Source organism: Asparagus officinalis, chromosome 1, assembly GCF_001876935.1.
Source record: "Asparagus officinalis chromosome 1, Aspof.V1, whole genome shotgun sequence".
Taxonomy (NCBI): domain Eukaryota; kingdom Viridiplantae; phylum Streptophyta; class Magnoliopsida; order Asparagales; family Asparagaceae; genus Asparagus; species Asparagus officinalis.
In genome coordinates, this window is record NC_033794.1 from 19,034,262 (window position 1) to 19,054,599 (window position 20,338).

Genomic DNA, 20,338 nt, shown 5'->3' on the forward strand with positions numbered 1-20,338 from the left:
GGCTTGGGATTGAGATTTGGGGATTCTTCAAGCTGGGAGAGAGAGAACCGCTGGAATTTTTTCAAAAAAACCCACTCCTCCGCATATCCCCAAAATCGCGATTGGCCACGAGATTAACAGCGGGCAGGATTTTTCCTGAGCTCAGCGCGGATCAGTTTTCCCTATATATATATATATATATATATATATATATATATATATATATATATTATATATATAATATAATATATATTATATATTATATATTATGTTATATATATATATATATTTTATATATATATATTATATATATCGATATATATAAGTATTATATAGTAATTTATGTATATATATATATAATTAATCAATAGAAATAAATTATATATGATATATATATTTATTATATATAAATTATATATATTATATATATATTATATATATTATATAATATATATATATATATTATTTATTATATAATATAATATATTATATATATATATATAATGCTACAGTAATTTACTGCAGCATTTACTAAAGCATGAACAGTGATTCTTGGGTCCTCCTATAATTATAGAGGTATTAATATATTAATCTTATTTTATAAGCATTAATACATCAATATCCAACCTACATCCTCTCTCAATTGTAGGATTTCACAAATTCTAAAATATAATAGTTTTTTATTATTTGGGGATTCAATATCCCAAAACTGGTTTTGAAACAAACATGGTTTATGGAATTCTAAAACCCAAAATCCTTGTAATCCACCTTATATCTCAAAAAGAAGTTGAAACAAAAGAGATGATTTCACAAATCCTAAAAATATATTATTTTTTTTATAATTTAGGGATTCAATATCCCCAAAAAAATTGAAACAAACAAAGTTTAAGGAATACCAAAACTCAAAAAAAGCACTTTTTACATCCCAAAACTTGAAATCCACCCTATATCCCAAAAAAAAATTAAAACAAACACCCCTAAAAGTAATCTAAGACATTTTATTATTACAACGGTAAAAATAATGATTGCCACTTAAATAATCTACTATAGATGGGGTTCTCCTATAAAATAAAATAAAATAAATAGTTGAGAGGTTCCATAAAATAAATAATCTACTATAGACGAGTTCTTCCATAAAATAAAATAAAAATTTAGTATCAAGTCCGAGCATTGCTACAAGTATTTAGCGAGTTATGTCATCGCTAAATTGATAATATAATTTTTACAGATAATTATTTATAAAAACTTTAACAGTAATTTTTTAATACAATTTACATAGTGAATTTTCAAACCAGTTAACAAAACAATACATCAATTACCAACTTCTATCAAGTTTTTATAATAGACCTAGAAAAACTTATATTTGCGAAGTGTCTCACAAAGGTTAAATTCATAATATCAAGAACAAAAAAGTTATGAAATATTTTTTCAGCTTAAATAGTAGATAAAGGGCCAAAAATTCACTTTAGCATTACCTGTTTAAGATTCAAAATTATAATGTAGCATCAACAGTTTTGAAGGAAAAAAAATCAGTGCAGAGCGAACAATATGTCAATAACAATTGAGAGGTTACAACTGCCAGTGAAAATAATAACAATATAATTGGTACTCCCAAATTCAAAATTTTTATCTCATTTTTTAAGTTTTTAATCACACCACTCTAAGTAATATAATTAAATTAAATTTAACTAACCTTTTTTAAATCCGCGGTAAATCGTAGTATCCAGATGATTTCATTTGGCCTATAAATAAAACAAGGGCTCTGATTATTTCGGCCGCCGTGATTCGCTGATTTCTAACACTACAGCAATGAGTAAGCTTTATTACTCTATTAATTAATCAATTTATTTATTTATTTTTACTGCGATCACTGCGATTCTTTTTACTCAAATGGATTTCTTCTGCCATTTACATTTTTTACCTCTAATAATGCAAAGCCATCGATAATTACTTCTTCCAGCGTTTAAATCGAAGCGAGCAAAAGAGGGTTTTTGCGATGATTGAACTCAAAACCCTAAGCTCGAGTTCTTGCTATTTGCGTATCGTTGGAATCTACGAACCCTAGATTCCATCAATCCTCACTCTCGCTAGAATCTTAAACTGTAAAACCCTTAGTTTGGCTCGATTCTCCCTCTTCAATCTCAAGGTTTGCTCACTTTTATTTGGTGTTTCTTGATTGCAGATATGGATTCGGGCAACGTAAATGAATCGGGTGAGTTCTCTATTTGTATCTTGATACTTTCCATTAAAAAATCAAGTGTTTCTTGGAGTTCTTGGAGTTTACTGGTTTTTCTGCGGATTTTTAGTTGATTTTAGCGATTTTCTTGAGTTGTAGGCTATATGGATGTAGTAGTGGAAGGAGGAGATGTGTGGACTTGGGAGATGAACAAGAAATTTGAGAATGCTTTTGCTACTTACTGCTACGAAATCGGTGATCATTGGGATAGGATTGCAGAGGAGCTTGGAGTAGATGTTGAGGATGTTAAGAAGCACTATCGGCTTCTTGAGGAAGATATTGATGCGATTGAAGATGATCGAGTGCTTTTGCCGAGCTATTTAGATGACGAGGTGGCTGAAGCTGGTGCCCATGGTAAGAAGGGCGGAGACGGGAAGGGAAGGGCTGAGCAAGAGCGACGCAAAGGAATTGCTTGGACTGAGGAAGAGCATAGGTAAAACTAATCCTGCTGTTAATTTTCTTTGATTTATACATTTAGCAACCAAAGAAGATGTTGTTTGTATAGCGTCTGATTTTAAGTTTTGCGTATTCAAATTAAATTTAGGGTATATTACAGGAAACCCCCTATGAAAAGCTCTCTCATCTATATGACGCAAATGAATTCCTAGATGTGTACATTTGCAATATAAGTTTTCTCATGAATTTAGGAGATTATAGAAGATATCAAATAAAAAAAACAAGATAGTTGTTATGGAATTTGGATTTAATCTTTTGCCCTCGTAAATTTACTCTAAAACTATTTAGAAACCAATAATTTTAATAACTACTGTAGATTAGGGGGTTTTATTGTTGAATTTAACATATGAGAGTTTTTCTTGAAAAATAGGGTACAAATGAAGATGGTTTCTTGAAACTTACCCTTATATTTATATGAAAATGTGAAGGGATATCTTTTGATAATCTTGATAGTAGTTATATGGACTAACGGGATAATGTCAAGGGGTACTTTCTCTATTTCTTCCTTTAACTAACTGAAAATTCGTGCCTTGCTTCTTTTACTTCTCTTTATATATGTATACTACTAATTCAATGAAATGGTATTATAACGTCAACTGTCTTATGTTTATGCAAGCGGGACATCTCTTCTTAGTAGTTAGTGTATGTTTTGACTGGTGAGTAAAATTATTACCACCTCTTTTGTTATATTGGATTATCATAATTTTCTTGAATTTATAATATGATTGAGTGTTTAACGTAGTTTGATTTAGTGACCAACAGTTAAACCAATAGGTGTGAGGTCCTTGCATTTCATGTTATCCCAAGGTACTATTGGGCATATAATATGTGAAGTTTAATAAGTTCGGAAAAGGATTACTTCTGTCAGATCAACAATCATGATAGCTTCTGCAAACATTTGGGTATATGATTGAAATCAAACACTACACATCTCTGATAATATTCTTTTCTGATCCACATTTCTACCTTCGTTCACACGTGAAGAATCCATAATTCAAATATCATCCGTATCTCTTTGTCATCAAAAGTTATAATCTATGATTATGCACCACTTAGTCAATCCTACAAAATTCACTGCCTTCTTCTATCAAACTTATTTTTTTTTCATCAAAAAGTTTCATGTGACAACTTTGAATTAGTATCATGATGTCTTATTAGTAACTTTAGTTATCTTTCCACTTTGTCTAGCATTGTTATTCCTATTCTAATTCTAATTCTAGCATACATGGCTATTTAAAATTTTCACAGGACATCACACTGGAGATTCCTCACTTCCATATTTCTTTGTCGTTCTCCTATTTGTTACCTCTGATTTCCTGATGGAGCATACCATCTTTTTAATTTCTTATTTTGCCTTTGGACATCAATATCCAGCTTTTTAAGGGTGAACAACATATAGTTGCATGCAGAATCTAAGTTAATGCATGGATTTCTTAATTTTGGGATTTTAGACCAAGACGTGTTGCCTTTGGCAGGAGGAAGAGAGTGTCTCATTTTCTTCTTAAAGCATTGCTTTTAAGGTATTCTATGAGACCCTGATAAGTAATGTACGAATGTGGTTTAACATTGCATGAAATTATAGATACCGGAACCTGTAATAAGATCACTGCATCTGTCCTTACAATGCATATATTCGAGGAGCCAAAAATTGTAAAGTTTCGATCGGTTACCCAATTTCCTTAGGTTACAGTGGTATTGCCTATGGTAACTTACAGGATTCCTGATTGCGTATTTTTATAGTTGTTGCCTCTGAAATTATTTAGTAACATCTCACAGTTCTTAGGCTTTATCGTGCCAGTGAGTTGACATGTAGGAAATATTTGTCTTCTCTTGTGAATGATCATTTGAAAATATAAATAACTTTCACATACTTAAAAGAATGGACGAAAGAAGTATGTAAACGTGATAGTCATATTTCATAATATATAGAGGGAGCTGTCTTTTCTATAACTCAAGGTTAACCTGATGCACATGCATTGTTTGAACTGAAGTCTTCTATGTAACAATAGACTGGTTGTTCCTGTCTAACATCCTTCGTTAATTCTCTTGTTTCCTTAACATTGTGGGTTGGAGTTCAAAACTCCTGTTAATATATTATTGAATGTTTCCCTGGCCTTGGGTATCAGTATCCAATTTTTTCAATGTGATGAGTTCTTACATTATCAATCCAGTTTGGTAAATAGACTTGTAGACATGTTTCTTTTGTGCCCAAAAATGGTGCTACAGAAATTGAAAACCTTCATTTTCCTATTTAATGCCCCCCTTTTAGTGCTTGAATTGTATGTTTTTCAGTTTGAATAATCATCCAATTCTTCTTTAGCTTGTTTAGTTATGTTAGTCTAAGTGTAGACCCAAAGCTGAAGCCGAAGCTGGAATCAAGAAGATGAAGCAAAACAAGGGAAACAAGAAAACTACAGTACGGTCGACCGCGGTGCTCTCGGAGGTCGACCGCGAACATGCACAAAAACAGAAAATATCTCTGGACTTTTTCCGGTCGACCGCGGCGGTTGGTGCGGTCGACCGCCGCCTGGACCTTGGAGTTGAGTTGGTCTCTGGACTTTTCACGGTCGATTGCGACTGGTTCGGCGGTTAACTGCGAGTCGAGTTGGCAGTTTCCTAATCTGTTTTGAATTATGTTTGAGCTAGGATTGTAATGCGGCATAAACATATACCAAAAATTACAAGTGCATAATTAATCAAGTTATAGTATAAAAAGTTATCGATCCCATGAGGAAAGTGTTTGTAGGAAAATATTAGAATCGGTTCGTATGTTGTGTGCATGACAATTAGGAGTGATGATAGATGTGATTGTGGAGAGATGGAGAGAATGAGAATTTATGTTGTGTGCATGACAATTAGGAGTGATGATAGATGTGATTGTGGAGAGATGGAGAGAATGAGAATGATTGTGTGTAAAAGAGTGATGATAGATGTGATTGTGGAGAGATGGAGAGAATGAGAATGATTGTGTGTAAAAATGATATTGAGCGTGATAGATAAAGAATAAATGAAATCACAATGAAAGAAAGGAAAATGAAGGAAATAAAAATCAAGAAAATAAAAGTAAAGGAAAAATAAAGAAATAAGAGAACGATGGTTCAATTAAATATATGAGGAATCTAGAATTGAACCCACCTCAAAAGAAAAGGCAATTCCGTAGAGGGTTCTAGCCTCAAGGCGAATCAAAGAATATAAAAATAAAGGAAAATAAAAACTAATCCCAAGAGGATTCTAGCCTCAAGGTGAATAGTACAAAAAAATAAAATATAACTACAAAATAAATTGTAAAACTAAACTACAAAATAAATTACAAGAATTAAATACGAGAAAATAAATCTACTTTGTAAGCATGAAATAAATCTACTCTATAAGCATGAAATAAATCTAAGGTAAGAGGGTTATAGCCTCTTGGCTGTTTAAGTAAGAAAATAAAAAGATAAAAATATTAATAAAGAAGAAATTTACCACCCAAGAGGGTTCTAGCCTCAACATGAAAGCAAACATCACTCTTGATCTTCATCTTCATCCCATCTTCAGCTTCATCATGAAACAAAGAGAAGAAAAGAAAAATATGAAGATGTGAAAAATTCTTTTATTGATTGTAACAAAAAGTTATAAAATTAGAAGGTCTTCTCAATTAAGAGTAACCATCCTCTCTAAATGGAGTTATAAAAATTTTAATACCCCTAACCCCTCACTCTCTACCCCTATTTATAGTAAACATCAATGAATGTGAGCTCTTGGATCGAAATCTTATCCAAAAACCTTGAATTTCAGCTTTAGATTCGTAACAGACTGACGTTGGCATCAACGCTGGCATCGATACCGCCATCGATGCCCACTATTTCCAAAATCTGACTTCACAGATGGCTTCATCTCGTCGAGATAAGCGATTTTTATATATTATATGTTAAATCCCGTCTTCCGGATTGAGAGATATCGTCGTTTCTGTGCGGCCAACCATTTTGAATATGATTTCTTTTCATATTGGATTTTTTATTTTCTTCGGCTTCTACAGGCTACTCGGTTTGATTTTGGGCTTCAATAAAAGGTTATAAAATGAGGAAGTTGGAGTCTTTTGGGTTTTTATTCATTATTTCTTCATTAACCTGCAATTAAAGATAAAAATAATTCTTAGTGGTATATTTATTCATGTAAAATAGATAATGAGGGTATAAAATTATAATAAAAATATGATTATCAGCTAAAAAAGGACGTGAAAAACCATCAGAAGAAAAGAAAAGAGAGATGAAAATACCCTAATGCCACTAGGAAAGAACCCTAGAGGGAGGTGAATAGGGTTTATGCTAATCTAATACGATTTAATACTAATTAAAAACTTATTAACAAATATATCCTAGCAATGAGATACAACAAGAGATATATGCAAGGATATGAAACTATTTTTATTAACAAATATATCCTAACAATGAGATACAACAAGAGATATATGCAAGGATATGAAACTAACACCAGGGTGAAACAAGATATAAACAATATAGTGGATGAAATAAACAATGAGAGAATGATAATAAAGATGAACAAAGATATAAGTGTGCTAAGCCAAACTCAAACAAGCAAAATGGTCACGGAGTTCGGACCTTCCGTCCTACGTCTCCGTTCCTCACACCCGGGGAGATATCCACTATCATACCTGGTTTTTAATGTTCACCCGAAAACGTTTACACGTCACACTCGGTTTTCTAGCTCACCGAAAATTTTACAATCTCACACTCTTGCAATCCCACATTACACCCTCTAAGTGTTGGTTTCTAGCCCATATCTCCCTCAAATGTTAGGAATTACAACATACCTCTAGGCATTACCACCTACCCCACTCCTCTTGGGATGACCCCGTCTCTCACCACAAACTTCTCTCGGTGTACAAGTGTATTACAAAATGTATCTCACAATGAAGCATAAATACAAAAAATTTGTTCTCTACAATAGATGAGAACTCAATGTAGGCTCACTCTCTAAGTCACACAATCTCACAACCCAATTATACAATGTATGCAAATACAATAAGCTTAAAGGTTATGTGTGTAAACAAAGAGTAAATAAAACAAACTAAACTCAAATAAAATTCTAGCTTATGGAAATGAAAATCAAACATATAAAATAGCTAGATTGAGTTTAGGAAAACTTCTCTATATGATAACAAGAGAGAGGGAGAAGAGTTGAATACTCAAACACCAATGGATGATCTCCTCTAGTTCTTGTGAAATTATATTTACAAAACGAAACTTGAAAATGCTTAAAAGCTTCTTAAACAAACTTAAACCAATACTTAAACCCTTGTTAAAACACTTTTAAACTTGTTTAAAACATTCTCTTGAGTTAGTAGAACTGATGATATGTGGGGGTATTTATAGGAACCCCAAAGCCAAGAGAAAACAAGGTAAAATGATCAAAAATCCAAAACTGGAACAAGCTAAAAAAACTAGCCGTTACAGCATCAGTCGACTGACGGTTTTCATCAGTCGACTGATGAGTTGACCGTTAGAGGTATTTTTCAGTTCATCAGTCGACTGACGATATTTATCAGTTGACTGATGGATCATCAGTCGACTGGTCAGTCGATCAAAATAAAACAGAAACTTTTTATTGATTCCAGGTATATTCTTCAGTCGACACATCAGTCGACTGATGTCATCAGTCGACTTACCAGTCGATTGATAACAGATTATCAGCCTGAATCAAATAGTAAAACTAATTTTTGAAGTGTCTTTAAAAATAGCAAATAAATTCTAAAAAATGTAAAACTTTGAGAAATGTTTATAAACATGTTAATGAACATGTTACAAAAAGAATTTTTGGAATTACACTTCACATTTATGAAAATTCATTATTTTTCAAAAACAAGTCCAAAACATGAAAATACAACACTTGTTTTGTTATTTTGACTAAACCATGTTTTGAAAACTTTACAAAATGATTTTATAGACATAATAAAAGATGTATACAGTGAATATTAAGTCTATAAACAATAATACATTATTTTTAAAAAATGTATATATAGTACAAAACACATTTGTTTTTTCCAAAAACAATGGAATATGAAACATGAAAGTGTATATGAATATAACTATTGTTTCATATCTACAAAGCTAAACCAAAACAAAATATATATATATATATATACATAAAAACCAATAAAATGTGTGTGTATATGATATTGAGCTTAAAATACTAAATACACATAATATAAAACCTAAACTATTTACCCAAGCAATGATCTTGATCTTTAATAAGCTCTTCTTGGTAAACTTACGAATGAAGCTTGAACTTGGATCTTCAACTTGAATTGTAAGGCTTTATACCGATATTCCCGTCAATCTCCATTGGATATGATCGTGAATGCTTGATTCTATTCATCCTCCAACATATTGTTTGCCTAGAATAAATACAAAATCACAAACACTAGACAAACAACATTAGTAGTAAATTGTTTGTTAAACATCATCAAAATAAAAAGGCCAAGAAAATCTTAGAGAGATTAATCCCTTATTTGAGTGCTTGTATTACTTCTTCAATTAATCAAAGAGATTGTTGTGGCGTGGCTCCCGAGGATGTAGGCACGTTGCCGAACCTCGTTAAATTCGTGTGTTCTCTTTTGTTCTTATTTCTGTAAGTTTTTATTTTTGATTTGTGGTGAATTTCTTTCTTGCTCAACTTTCTAACAAGGTCCTGAAGGGCAATGGTTCGATTTGATTGTTTCGAATCCCCAACAAGTTATAGCTGTGAAGGGCGAGGGCTTATGTCGAGGACACACCGAATATGAATTATAGAGTAAATTATATAAGCTCTAAGCTTATGATTTCCAGTTCAAACTGTTTTCTCAAAGGATATTTGACTGATATATTTATAGCTTTCAGGAAATACAGTCTTTGCATTAACACTTCTTCTTCCTCACCTCGCCATCATCTATGAGACTGAATTCTGAGTTGAAGAAGATATATCTCAGGAAATTCATATACACACACATACATACATACATAGAACATAGGTACATGAACATACACATGCATATGTGATATGTCCATTGAGTTTATGGACTCACATGCGTATCACATACACATACATGCACGGCAAACCCATATATACATACACAACACATCTGTACTTGTGCAAACATACACATTGCATACGCATGCGCATGCATAATTAAATAGTAAATACAAAGTACATACTTAGATATATAGATACATGTACACACAAGAAAAGGCATACAAACATTCACAACATACATACATGTGATGAAGAACGATAGATTTTGTTGCTTCAGGAGAGGTTATATATTATATATATTTCTTTAAGAGTGAATTCAAGGGCCGTTTGGTCATTGTTTCATGTTTGAATGCCCTTGTGCCGTGCGATAAGTCATAAGAGTCTTATGGCTGGCCTAGTTAATGCTTTTTCTTGTGAGAACATCTGTAACTTGTCAAGAGACAGTTTGCTGAGAAAATCGTACAAGAGTGGTTATGGAAGTGATAATTACGTTTGTGGTATATTTTTTATGCTAGATAACAGAACAAGGAGGTATGACCGTGCGTAGCAGTTAGCACAGGCTACAATAGTGGGTACTGATATAAGGGGGGGGGGTCTATGGAGGGCGCCTCTATAGAAATTGATACATTATAATTGTTGTTGCACTAATGTCTTTATAAAATTACAAAAATAGTTCGTTCTGCCTGTACATTTTCCTGGGAATCTACTTAATTTTAATCATTTAATCTGTAAAACATACATCGCAACTTTTTGTCCAATTTTCAATTTCTTCAGAGACAACTTGTCGAGTAACCCCGTCGAGCCATATCTAGCAAGTCTTTGAATTTTGATTACTGATCACTGGGAATCTGCTGGATCTGGTTACTCCAAAATATATTTTGCTCTGTCCAACAAATGAATCTGTTGAGCGCTTATGTTCTTTCTTTGGTTCAATTTCTCCTTGCTTTCTTTTTTCGGGCATCCTTTAATAAAAGCTACAGTTTCTGAGCTAGTAAATGAGTTTATATCCTTTGACCTATGTCAATTGATGTGGCCTGCTGCATGGAATAGATGTTTGCACTAGTTCAAGGAATGTCCTTAATGACCTAGTTGATGGGCCAATAAGTTGAAGGCTTACTTTGAACAGCCAAACTCCAAACGTCAGTCGTCAATAGATATTTGCAGAATTTGATCCGGATAGTTTTGTTATGATAGAAGTTTTACCCAATGTTCCTTTTAGACATCTTACAATTAAGATCTAAATGTCCCTTTTGATGGCTGAAGTGAATTCTAACTTTTACTGAAAAGGGCCATTGTAAGTTCACAAATAGGTCACGAGACTTAACATCAGAGATTCAAACTTTCTGTACTTCCAGTATTTTTATCGAGTATGGGCTTGCTCCATAGGATAAATCCACAACCCTCTCTGATGCGTAAATAATTACCTTGTTAGGACGTGACTCTCTAGCTTCTCCTATGTCCCTTATATGCGCCAGTCTACGCCTGCTTGATGAAACTAAATTGTGATCTTGGAGCCTTTTGCGGCGAATAACTCATATTCTTAATGTAATCACACTTTGGTGTAATCACACTTTGGTGTGATAAAGAAGTACACCAGCAAATCCTCAAGCCTTTTGCGGTGAGGTTTGGTCTTAGTTTTGTAGTGACTACAGAGATCTTAATGCCATAAGGGAACATTCATTCCATCTGGTATGTGCTATCTTAATAAGGGAAGATAGCCGTGCATGGGCAGATTTCTTAGGATGCCTTTGCCTTGCTCCTTGCATGTGGTGTGTGCTTGTATGCACATATTAAATATGAATACAGGCACATAAAGTACTGAAAATTTTGTGATTTTTTGGTGGCCTAGCATGATTTTTGGTGGTTATTGACACTGAAGCTTACTTGAAGTTGGTACAAAAGTATCATTCTGCTTTTATGGAGATGGATCTTATTCATCTTTTACTTCCTTTCTTATCTATGATTCGTTTGGAATAAAAGCTTATATGAAGGAAAAGAAGACGAGAGAGATCCAATGAAAATCCAGCAGCGAAGACCATTGAACCTAGGCCTGTCCAAAAATCCAGAGTGACCGTTGTGACCAAAACGCCCGGGCCGGGCCGGGCCGGCCCGACCACAATGGTCACTCTCGTGACCGTTGTGGCCAAAACGGCCGGGCCGGCCCGGCCACAACGGTCATAAACGGTCGTTTGACCGTTTTGTCTCCAAAAACGGTCAAAAAACGGCTATTTTGTGAGGTTATTTTGGTCATTTGCTTAGGGGGCTGGTTCTATAAATAGAGGGGGGTTTTCATTTGTTTTCTTCACATCAAAACTCATCTACTTCTCTCTTATACTCTTATACTCTCTTATTTATACTTTCTAATCCTTTCATCAAATGGCTTCCGGATCTGATTATGAAGAGCAAAACTTATCTCCCGATCTTGAAATGAGTCCTCCTACTGGGTCTAGCTTCCGGATCTGATTATGAAGAGCAAAACTTATCTCCCGATCTTGAAATGAGTCCTCCTACTGGGTCTAACTCCTACCGAAGTTAATCCCGAATCCGGTGGCGACGAATCTGCACCAAGAGCTCTTAAAAGGCCAAGATCCGATGTATGGAATTTTTACGAGAAGATCGACGTCACCAAGGATGAACACGGTAGGATCCTCACTCAGAAGGCTAAGTGTGCTTTGTGCGGCAAGATTTTTCAAGCTCATCATAAGAGCGGCACCAACCACCTCAAACGCCATTTAGATAAACACAACAAAGGCCAGACTCCTCAAGGTGATATCCGACAATCTATGATTTCTCAATCCTCCTCTTCTGGTAGTCTCGGTAGTTGGAACTATGACGCTGTCAGAGCCAGGAAATGCGTAATCAGGTTTATCATTCTTAAAAATCTTTCTTTTAAATTAGTAGAAGATGATGAATTTGAAGATATGTTTAGGGATGGTTTTTATCCTGTATTTAAAAAATTTTCTCGTTAAACCTGTCAACGTGATATTTTAAAATATTATCAGGAGGAACAAGGAAAAATAATTTTTTATTTTAAAAATTTAAACTGTAAATTTTCTTTAACTTCTGATATTTGGACATCTAGAGCACAAACTGGATATTTATGTATCACAGCACACTGAATTGATAAAAATTGGCAAATATTTAAAATAGTTGTTTCTTTTATTGTAATAGAAAAGTCACATACTGGTATTAATGTTGTAAATTTAATAATTAAAGAACTTATGAAATTAGAAATTTCAGAAAGAATATTTTCTCTTTCACTAGATAATGCAAGTAATAACAATATAGTTGTTGATTTTATCAGATCAACTTTATCATTGTCATGTTATGGTGATCTTTTTCATATTAGGTGTATCTGTCATATTTTAAATTTAATTGTTCAAAGTGTATTTACTGAAATTAAATCCATGATAGAAAATATTAGAACAGTTGCTTACATGCATAATGCTTCTGAACAAAGACTTAAAAGATGGAAACAATTTTGTAAAAGAAAAAAATATAAAGCCCAGACTAATTCCAAAAGATGTTGACCATAGGTGGAATTCCACCTATGCAATGTTAAGTGTAGCAATAGAATATAAAGACATTATAACTGATTTTATAAACTATTATGTTTCTAGTTCTAGTTCTGGTAGCACTTATGGAATAACTGAAGATGAATGGACAATTATATGTAATTTAAATAAAATATTACAAGTTTTTTATGATGCTACAATGTTATTATCTGGCTGTTATTATCCAACTATTACTTTAGCTGCTTTACAAATTTTAAATATTCAAATTTTTTTTGGGAAATATCGTATGAATAATACTTTTGGACCTATGATTTTTCAAATGGAGAGCAAATTTAATAAGTATTTTAGGCCTATTCCTCATATTTTTGGTTTGGGGTTCTTATTGATCCATGCTTGAAGGATATTGGCCTTCGAAGTTTGTTACAATCCTTGTATGGTAATCAGATTATAGACTTAGATGATGGAACCACCCTTACTATTACTACTCATCATTTAGCTATTAGAAATTATTTTTAAACATTATATGATGAGTATGCAGCTAGACATGGATGTGTAGCTACACAACACTCTATAGCTTCGGTTTCTTCGAGCTCATCCCGAGGTAAAAGTATAAGTTTTGATAAGTATGCAATGGTAGCTGAGCTAACTGGTGGATCTGGACTTGGATCGTCATCATTGGAGGTTTCTGAAATAGATGAATATTTTTTTGCTTCTTTAGTTAAATGTCAAGGAAATACTTTAGATATTTTACAATGGTGGAAAGTATATGGATCAGTTTCATATCCTATACTTTCCACCATGGTTCGTGACTTACTAACAGTGCAGGTTTCGACGGTAGCTTCGGAATCCGCCTTTAGCACAGCAGGACGTTTGATCGACGACCACAAGATATGCTTAGATCCGTACACTGTACAAGCGGTGATGTGCTTACAAGATTGGTGAAGGTACGAGAAGCGAACGCAAGACATCGATCGGATGGCTAGAATTGAAGATAAATTTGAAGAATTGAGACTAGCAGATAGATATAAAGAATAAATTGTAATTTTTATATCTTAGGTCTTAGCTTAAAATTTGTAAAGAATTATTTTAGAAATAGTTATAAATGATAGTGATATAGATGAGTAGGTGCCAACCTAGTTGAGATTTACTTATCTATTGTGATGCGATTAATTCCAAAATAAATTTATACTTGTAATTTGTAAATGATTTATTAATTATTAATAACGAATTTATTTTTATTATTTTTTATTTGTAATTTATGTCATTTTAAGTGATTAATAAAATTATTGTTATTTATTATTTTTCTTGTCCTTTTTTTGTATAATTTAAAATTTAAATAAAATCTAAAAAAAAAAAAAAATCTGGGCCAGTCCGAAACCCGGCCCGGTCGGGCCCGGGTCCGAGCCCCGGTTTTGCCCGACCCGGGCCCGGATGGACAGGCCTAATTGAACCCTCTTAATTTTTTTTCTTTTTTCTTTTCCCTTTCACTCACTTTGTGACAAAAAATATCCACAGGAACTTACTGTGTCATACTACCATGGGCATCTTACTCACCTTATTACTTGATATTAGTTTTCCTGTCTATTATTTTGTGTGCGCTTCGTCTTAGTTACACAGATACAGCCACGGATATGGGTATGGGTGCTGATACAGGTTTGGGACATAATAAATTTATAAAAGTAGGGTACATGAACACAGATATACATACATGTATATATAATAACAATTCACATGAAATCAATACTTTTTTTCATTTCATGGGCTATGAAATAAAATTCCTATAACATTTATATGTTTCTTTTATAATATATTAGAAAACTGCTCGTTTTGAAGTTGATATCCAAAAGACCCTTCGTAGTCGTAGTTTTTTTGAACTAGGTATGGGTAGAAACGAACCCAACTTACGTCCTGCGAGTTTCAAGGATTGCATGTGAAGTGTAGGAGATATGTCCAATTAGAATATGACACGTGTTTTAAATTAAAACATATATTATATAGTTGAGTACACATGTGAATAAGTATATGCAAATATCTAAGGAGTGTCCATTAAAGTCTCGGTGTTGGGTACGGGTACGACATGGGTACGGTCCAAATAGAAGTACCTGTGCAACATAGGCTTACGTGATATTTTCCGCGCAACATGCTGAAAATAAATCTCATCTCCTTGTACTTTCTTCCATTTCCTATATTGGTTAGTCATATTGAGATTTTTTTGCTCGAACTTTAAAGTCTTTTGGAGCACATTTAACCCTGTTTGAACATTTGTTACAATTTCTGCATAATCCCTTCATCCTGAAGAAAATTTGTTTAGTGGATTAATTTTTGAGTTTTGGTGGGGCCACTTTAGCTATTTTTCAGTTGCTGCGGGTGTCATTTATATGTTTCTATTCACAATCATTCTTTTGGTGATTTATGCAAGAACGAATACATAGTCATTTGGTGTAATTGAAGCTCGTATGCTTCTTTAGCATGTAGCGATTACTACAATGAGGACGCTGTGCAGAATATAAATACAGACATGGTAGATCTTTTACTTTTGTTTCTTCATCCATATGCAAGTGCCTTTGTATTTTTCAGTTCTGCCGTGCATATACTAGTCTCTCTCATATGTCTGACATTTTTGCTTGGTAATGAGATTGGTTTCCTTATTAACAGTTTTGTGAGTAAACTGTTATGATATTGTGTTTCCTGTGCTATTGGAAAATAACATGGATTTCCCCCATTGCATTATAGTATAATTCTTATTACAACGGTATCTATTATTGGTTTTTTGTTTGATGCACTCCCTTCCCTCTTCTACTGCCCCACTAATCCTTTTTATTTCATCTGTTTTTCGGCAGTAGTTGAATGACAATTCTGGTTTTTTGACAACCTCCACAGTAAAAATCTTTAAATGGGCAAAATGACTAGATTGGTATATTTTTTCGAGGCTTGGTGACATATTGGTATATTTTCTTTTAATTTTGTCAGATTTGTATATTTTTTCAACTCCGGCGCTATATAAGCCTTAAATTTGACCGGAGTTACTGTTCCGACCAGTGCTGATGAGATTTTTTGTATAAAACCCCCTCATCAAATACAGTTTCCTGCATCAAACCCTTCAACCCCCCCCCTCCCTCCTCCTCATCCTCTTCAACCTCCCCCTCTCCCTCCTCCTCATCCTCTCCCTCCTCCCTCCTCATACCTCTTCCCGATCCCCTCCATCTTCTCCTCCCCCTCCCTCCTCTCCTCTTCCTCCTCCTTCGGCCCTCTCCACCTCCGTCCATTCTCTGCCGCAGCCTCCCTCTCTCTCCTCCCCTCCCTCCAAATCCCTCCGCCTCTCCGCCCATTCTCTGTCGCTGCCTCCTTCTCTCTCCTCCCCTCCAAATCCCTCCGCCTCTCCGCCCATTCTCTGCCGCCGCCTCCCTCTCTCTCCTCCCCTCCCACCAATCTGAAGCAACATGAAGCTAACAACATTCATGTTGAAGTATTGGTCAGGACTTTCTTTCTTTCTTTCTTTCTTTCTTTCTTTCTTTCTTTTTCTCTCTATTTTTTGCTTTGACTCAGATAACCGATTAGCAATATGAATTTAGATAGATAAGGTTTTGATTTTTTTTCCCCTTCTGCTTAAGAGATTCATGTCCTTGATCATGATTTGATGTGCATTGTGCACGGACCCATGCATGCACCAAACTTATCACATGTATTATGCATAACCATGACAAAGTGTCCATGTCGTACCATATAAAGAATTTATCATGTCATGGTGGCCATGTTGACATCATTTACAGAACACAAGAAAGTGCAAATTCAATAAACACAGAACAAATATAACACCCTTTGAAATTTATCAGAAAGTTACATGAAGTGCATTATAGATAACACGTATAGTTGAAAATGTGGAATTGAAGGGCTTGCGAAGATAACAAACCATCTATCTCAAACAAACAACATCAATGACATTATCCTTGTTGATGTCTTGGAGCTTTTGTGATACTAGATGACTTTGGTTCTCTTTTATTTGTCTTACAATCAATTAGCGAAGGCAAATTCATTTGCATCACAGGATGTTCCATATACTAAATGATGAGAAAAGAACAAATCACCTCTGAGGACTTCTCATTGAACTAAAACACAAAGCATTCAACAATAACCATACAAGTCCCAAATAAATGAAATGAAAAATAATTATTAGTCAAAAAGTATCAACAAAGAGTGTACCATTTCAGGGGTTATGTCCTTCGACGTCGCACCATGCTCAGCCACAACACTTTGAAGGAGGAATTTGTCTTTACATTGCATGTCCAGTGAAGACTCCTTTTGAGCTTGCATTGTAACTAAACATAAAACAACAAGAATAATGCATATTCATTCAAGGGATTGAGCTTGCATTGTAACTAAACATAAAACAACAAGAATAATGCATATTCATTCAAGGGATTACTAACTAACAATGAAACTCTATAACTAAACATAAAACAACAAGAATAATGCATATTCATTCAAGGGATTACTAACTAACAATGAAACTCTAGCAATCCCATCACAAAGTATTGCTAAAGCAAGAATTATTACATGTTAAAGGATGCGAATATGACATATAGACTATTACATGTTAAAAGCATACCAAAGACTTGAAACTACACGATACAAATAAGAAGACATATACCAGTGACATCACATGTTGACCCAGGGAGAACAATTCCCGCATTAGGTCGTACACAATATTTCTTAGGATTGGTGGTTTTAACCTACAAACCGAAGCAAGAAACGTGAAGCATTACCAATAGGCCATTGGAAATAGACATTAAACATCTATTTTCTTTAAAGGAGGCACTGCTAAGAGAGTGACATTTGAGGAGAATACAAAGTAAACACCTAAATTAGTTACCTTGAAGGCCACATATGATCAGTCTTGTTGGTCAATTGCATGCAGCATGAGCTCTGCTTCTTCAATTCAACTAGGGATCATGAAAAATCAAGTTTGATAATTTAAAAGGGGAGAGGCAGAGGGATTTGGAGGGAGGGGAGGAGAGAGAGGGAGGCGGTGGCAGAGAATGGGCGGAAGTGGAGAGGGCCGGAGGAGAGGAGGGAGGGGGAGGAGAAGATGGAGGGGATCAGGAAGAGGGAGGAGGAGGGAGAGGATGAGGAGGGAGAGGGTGAGCTTGAAGAGGATGATGAGGAGGAGGGAGGGGGAGGGTTAGGAGTAGGAAAATGTATTTGATGAGGGGGTTTTATGCAAAAAATCCCATCAGCATTGGTCAGAACAGTAACTCCGGTCAAATTTAAGGCCTATATGACGCCGGAATTGAAAAAATATATCAATTTGACAAAACTAAAAGAAAATATACCAATATGTCACCAAGCCTCGAAAAAATATACCAATCTGGTCATTTTGCCCCTTTAAATGAGATCAGTCATATGCTATCCCTTGACAATTTGACAAAAATGCGTGACCATTGGGAGCTTACTGTAAATTTTCCTGTGTTTCTGTATTGGTGACATGGTAATTGCTTGGCTTTATGTTACTTTCTTCTCGGAGATACTATTATGCATTATAGGCACATTAATGTTTCTTCTGCTGGGTACTTTTATACATAATATGCATCACTCAGTTTTTGTCAGTCTGATTTCCTAAACTAGATACTTTGTTAAATTTTAGTCTTGAACCAGATACTTCTGTGTTTAGTCATCATCATCTTGGTTATCTTCTTTGGTGAAACAGATTATTTCTTTTGGGTCTTGAGAAATATGGCAAAGGAGATTGGCGAAGCATATCAAGAAACTTCGTGATATCTAGAACACCAACGCAAGTAGCAAGCCATGCACAGAAGTACTTCATCCGGTTGACTCCAGGCACCAAAGACAAGAGACGATCAAGCATTCATGATATTACCAGTGTAAACCCTACTGGAGAGAAGGCAGGCACCAAAGACAAGAGACGATCAAGCATTCATGATATTACCAGTGTAAACCCTACTGGAGAGAAGGTAGGTCCTATTACTGGGCAGTACGTGCCATCTCCAGCTCAACAAACACATCAGACGCCAGCTGGCAGTCCTCGGGTCCCATCTGGGCCTGCCATCGGCCGTCCAGTTGTGGGCTCACATGCAGTTGGCACACCCGTGAACTATCCTCTTCCTCGAAATTCGGTTGCTCCACCTTTGGTTTATAGAATGCCAGCTCCAGTTACCAGCAATCAAGTGGAGAATGCCTATCCTGAGCAGCAAATGGAAAATGCATATCTGGAGATTCAAATGGAAAATGCCCATCCAGAGACTCCAACGAAGAATACAAAGAACACCTTTTCAAAGTCCAATAAACGTCGATAGGTGGTTCAAGACTCTTTGATTTGCTGAGGAGAAGCAGTGCCTGTTGCTTAGCTTCATAAAACATGGAATTGTTCAGGGAGTTTGAACTTGTCGCCTCTGCAATATCTTTTGTAGTTCCTCTTTGATTAGTTGTCGACCTTACTAGTGTAGAGAGAGGAGTTAGCTTTTACATACAAACGAAACGGTCTGAGTGTTTTGACACATATTTGTTTTGTCATTTAGAGTCATCTACCCCAAAAATTCATGATAAAGGCTTTGTCTTTGTTATTGATTGGTATTAAATACCTAATGGTGGTTTAGATATCGTTACAATTTCCGGTTTTCTGTATATTGTTGTATTTTTATCTTATAAGACTAATCATTTCTGGGTACTAAACATAGTTGACCGTGATTCTGTTAGGTCATTCTGAGAAATTCAGGTTGACACATGGATTTTGATTCAGTGATGATCTAATCAGACTCTGCTATTGTTCTTCGCATCTTTCTCTGAGTTTAGCTTTGTCCCTTGCGAGCTTATATACGAGAGAGAGAGAGAGAGAGAGAGAGAGAGAGAGAGAGAGAGAGTCTTGTCTATATCGGCACCGGCCGTTCTGCCTTATATTTTACTTCTCCCTGGTTTTAGCTGATGTTCAGGAACCAGACTATGATTTTTTGGCTAGGATTTACAGAAATTATAGAGCTGAGAAAGCTATGAACAAAGATTATATAACTCAATTTGGCTTTTTCGGTAGTTGATTAAAGCTTTTGGACATGATGAGCTCGCTTTTGTTTGCAACAGTTGAAAATCTACTCTGATTTGCCTTTAACAAACGTGCCGAGAGATGTGGTTT

At 34.9% G+C, this 20,338-nt stretch overlaps 1 protein-coding gene across 3 annotated transcripts; it reads left to right on the forward strand.

Moving 5' to 3' along the window:
- Positions 1,706-19,811, forward strand: LOC109820262 (transcription factor SRM1-like). 3 transcript variants are annotated; one of them, XM_020386398.1, is made up of 5 exons: positions 1,706-1,792; positions 2,162-2,191; positions 2,315-2,648; positions 18,902-19,097; positions 19,167-19,811. In XM_020386398.1, exons 1-5 carry the CDS (start codon positions 1,789-1,791, stop codon positions 19,506-19,508), a joined length of 906 nt encoding a protein of 301 aa, XP_020241987.1. In that variant the 5' UTR covers positions 1,706-1,788; the 3' UTR covers positions 19,509-19,811. The 3 variants fall into 3 exon arrangements, with proteins under 3 accessions (XP_020241987.1, XP_020241979.1, XP_020241996.1); XM_020386390.1 differs by having other exon boundaries at positions 18,902-19,032; positions 19,102-19,811; XM_020386407.1 differs by lacking the exon at positions 1,706-1,792 and adding an exon at positions 1,885-2,081 and having other exon boundaries at positions 18,902-19,032; positions 19,102-19,811.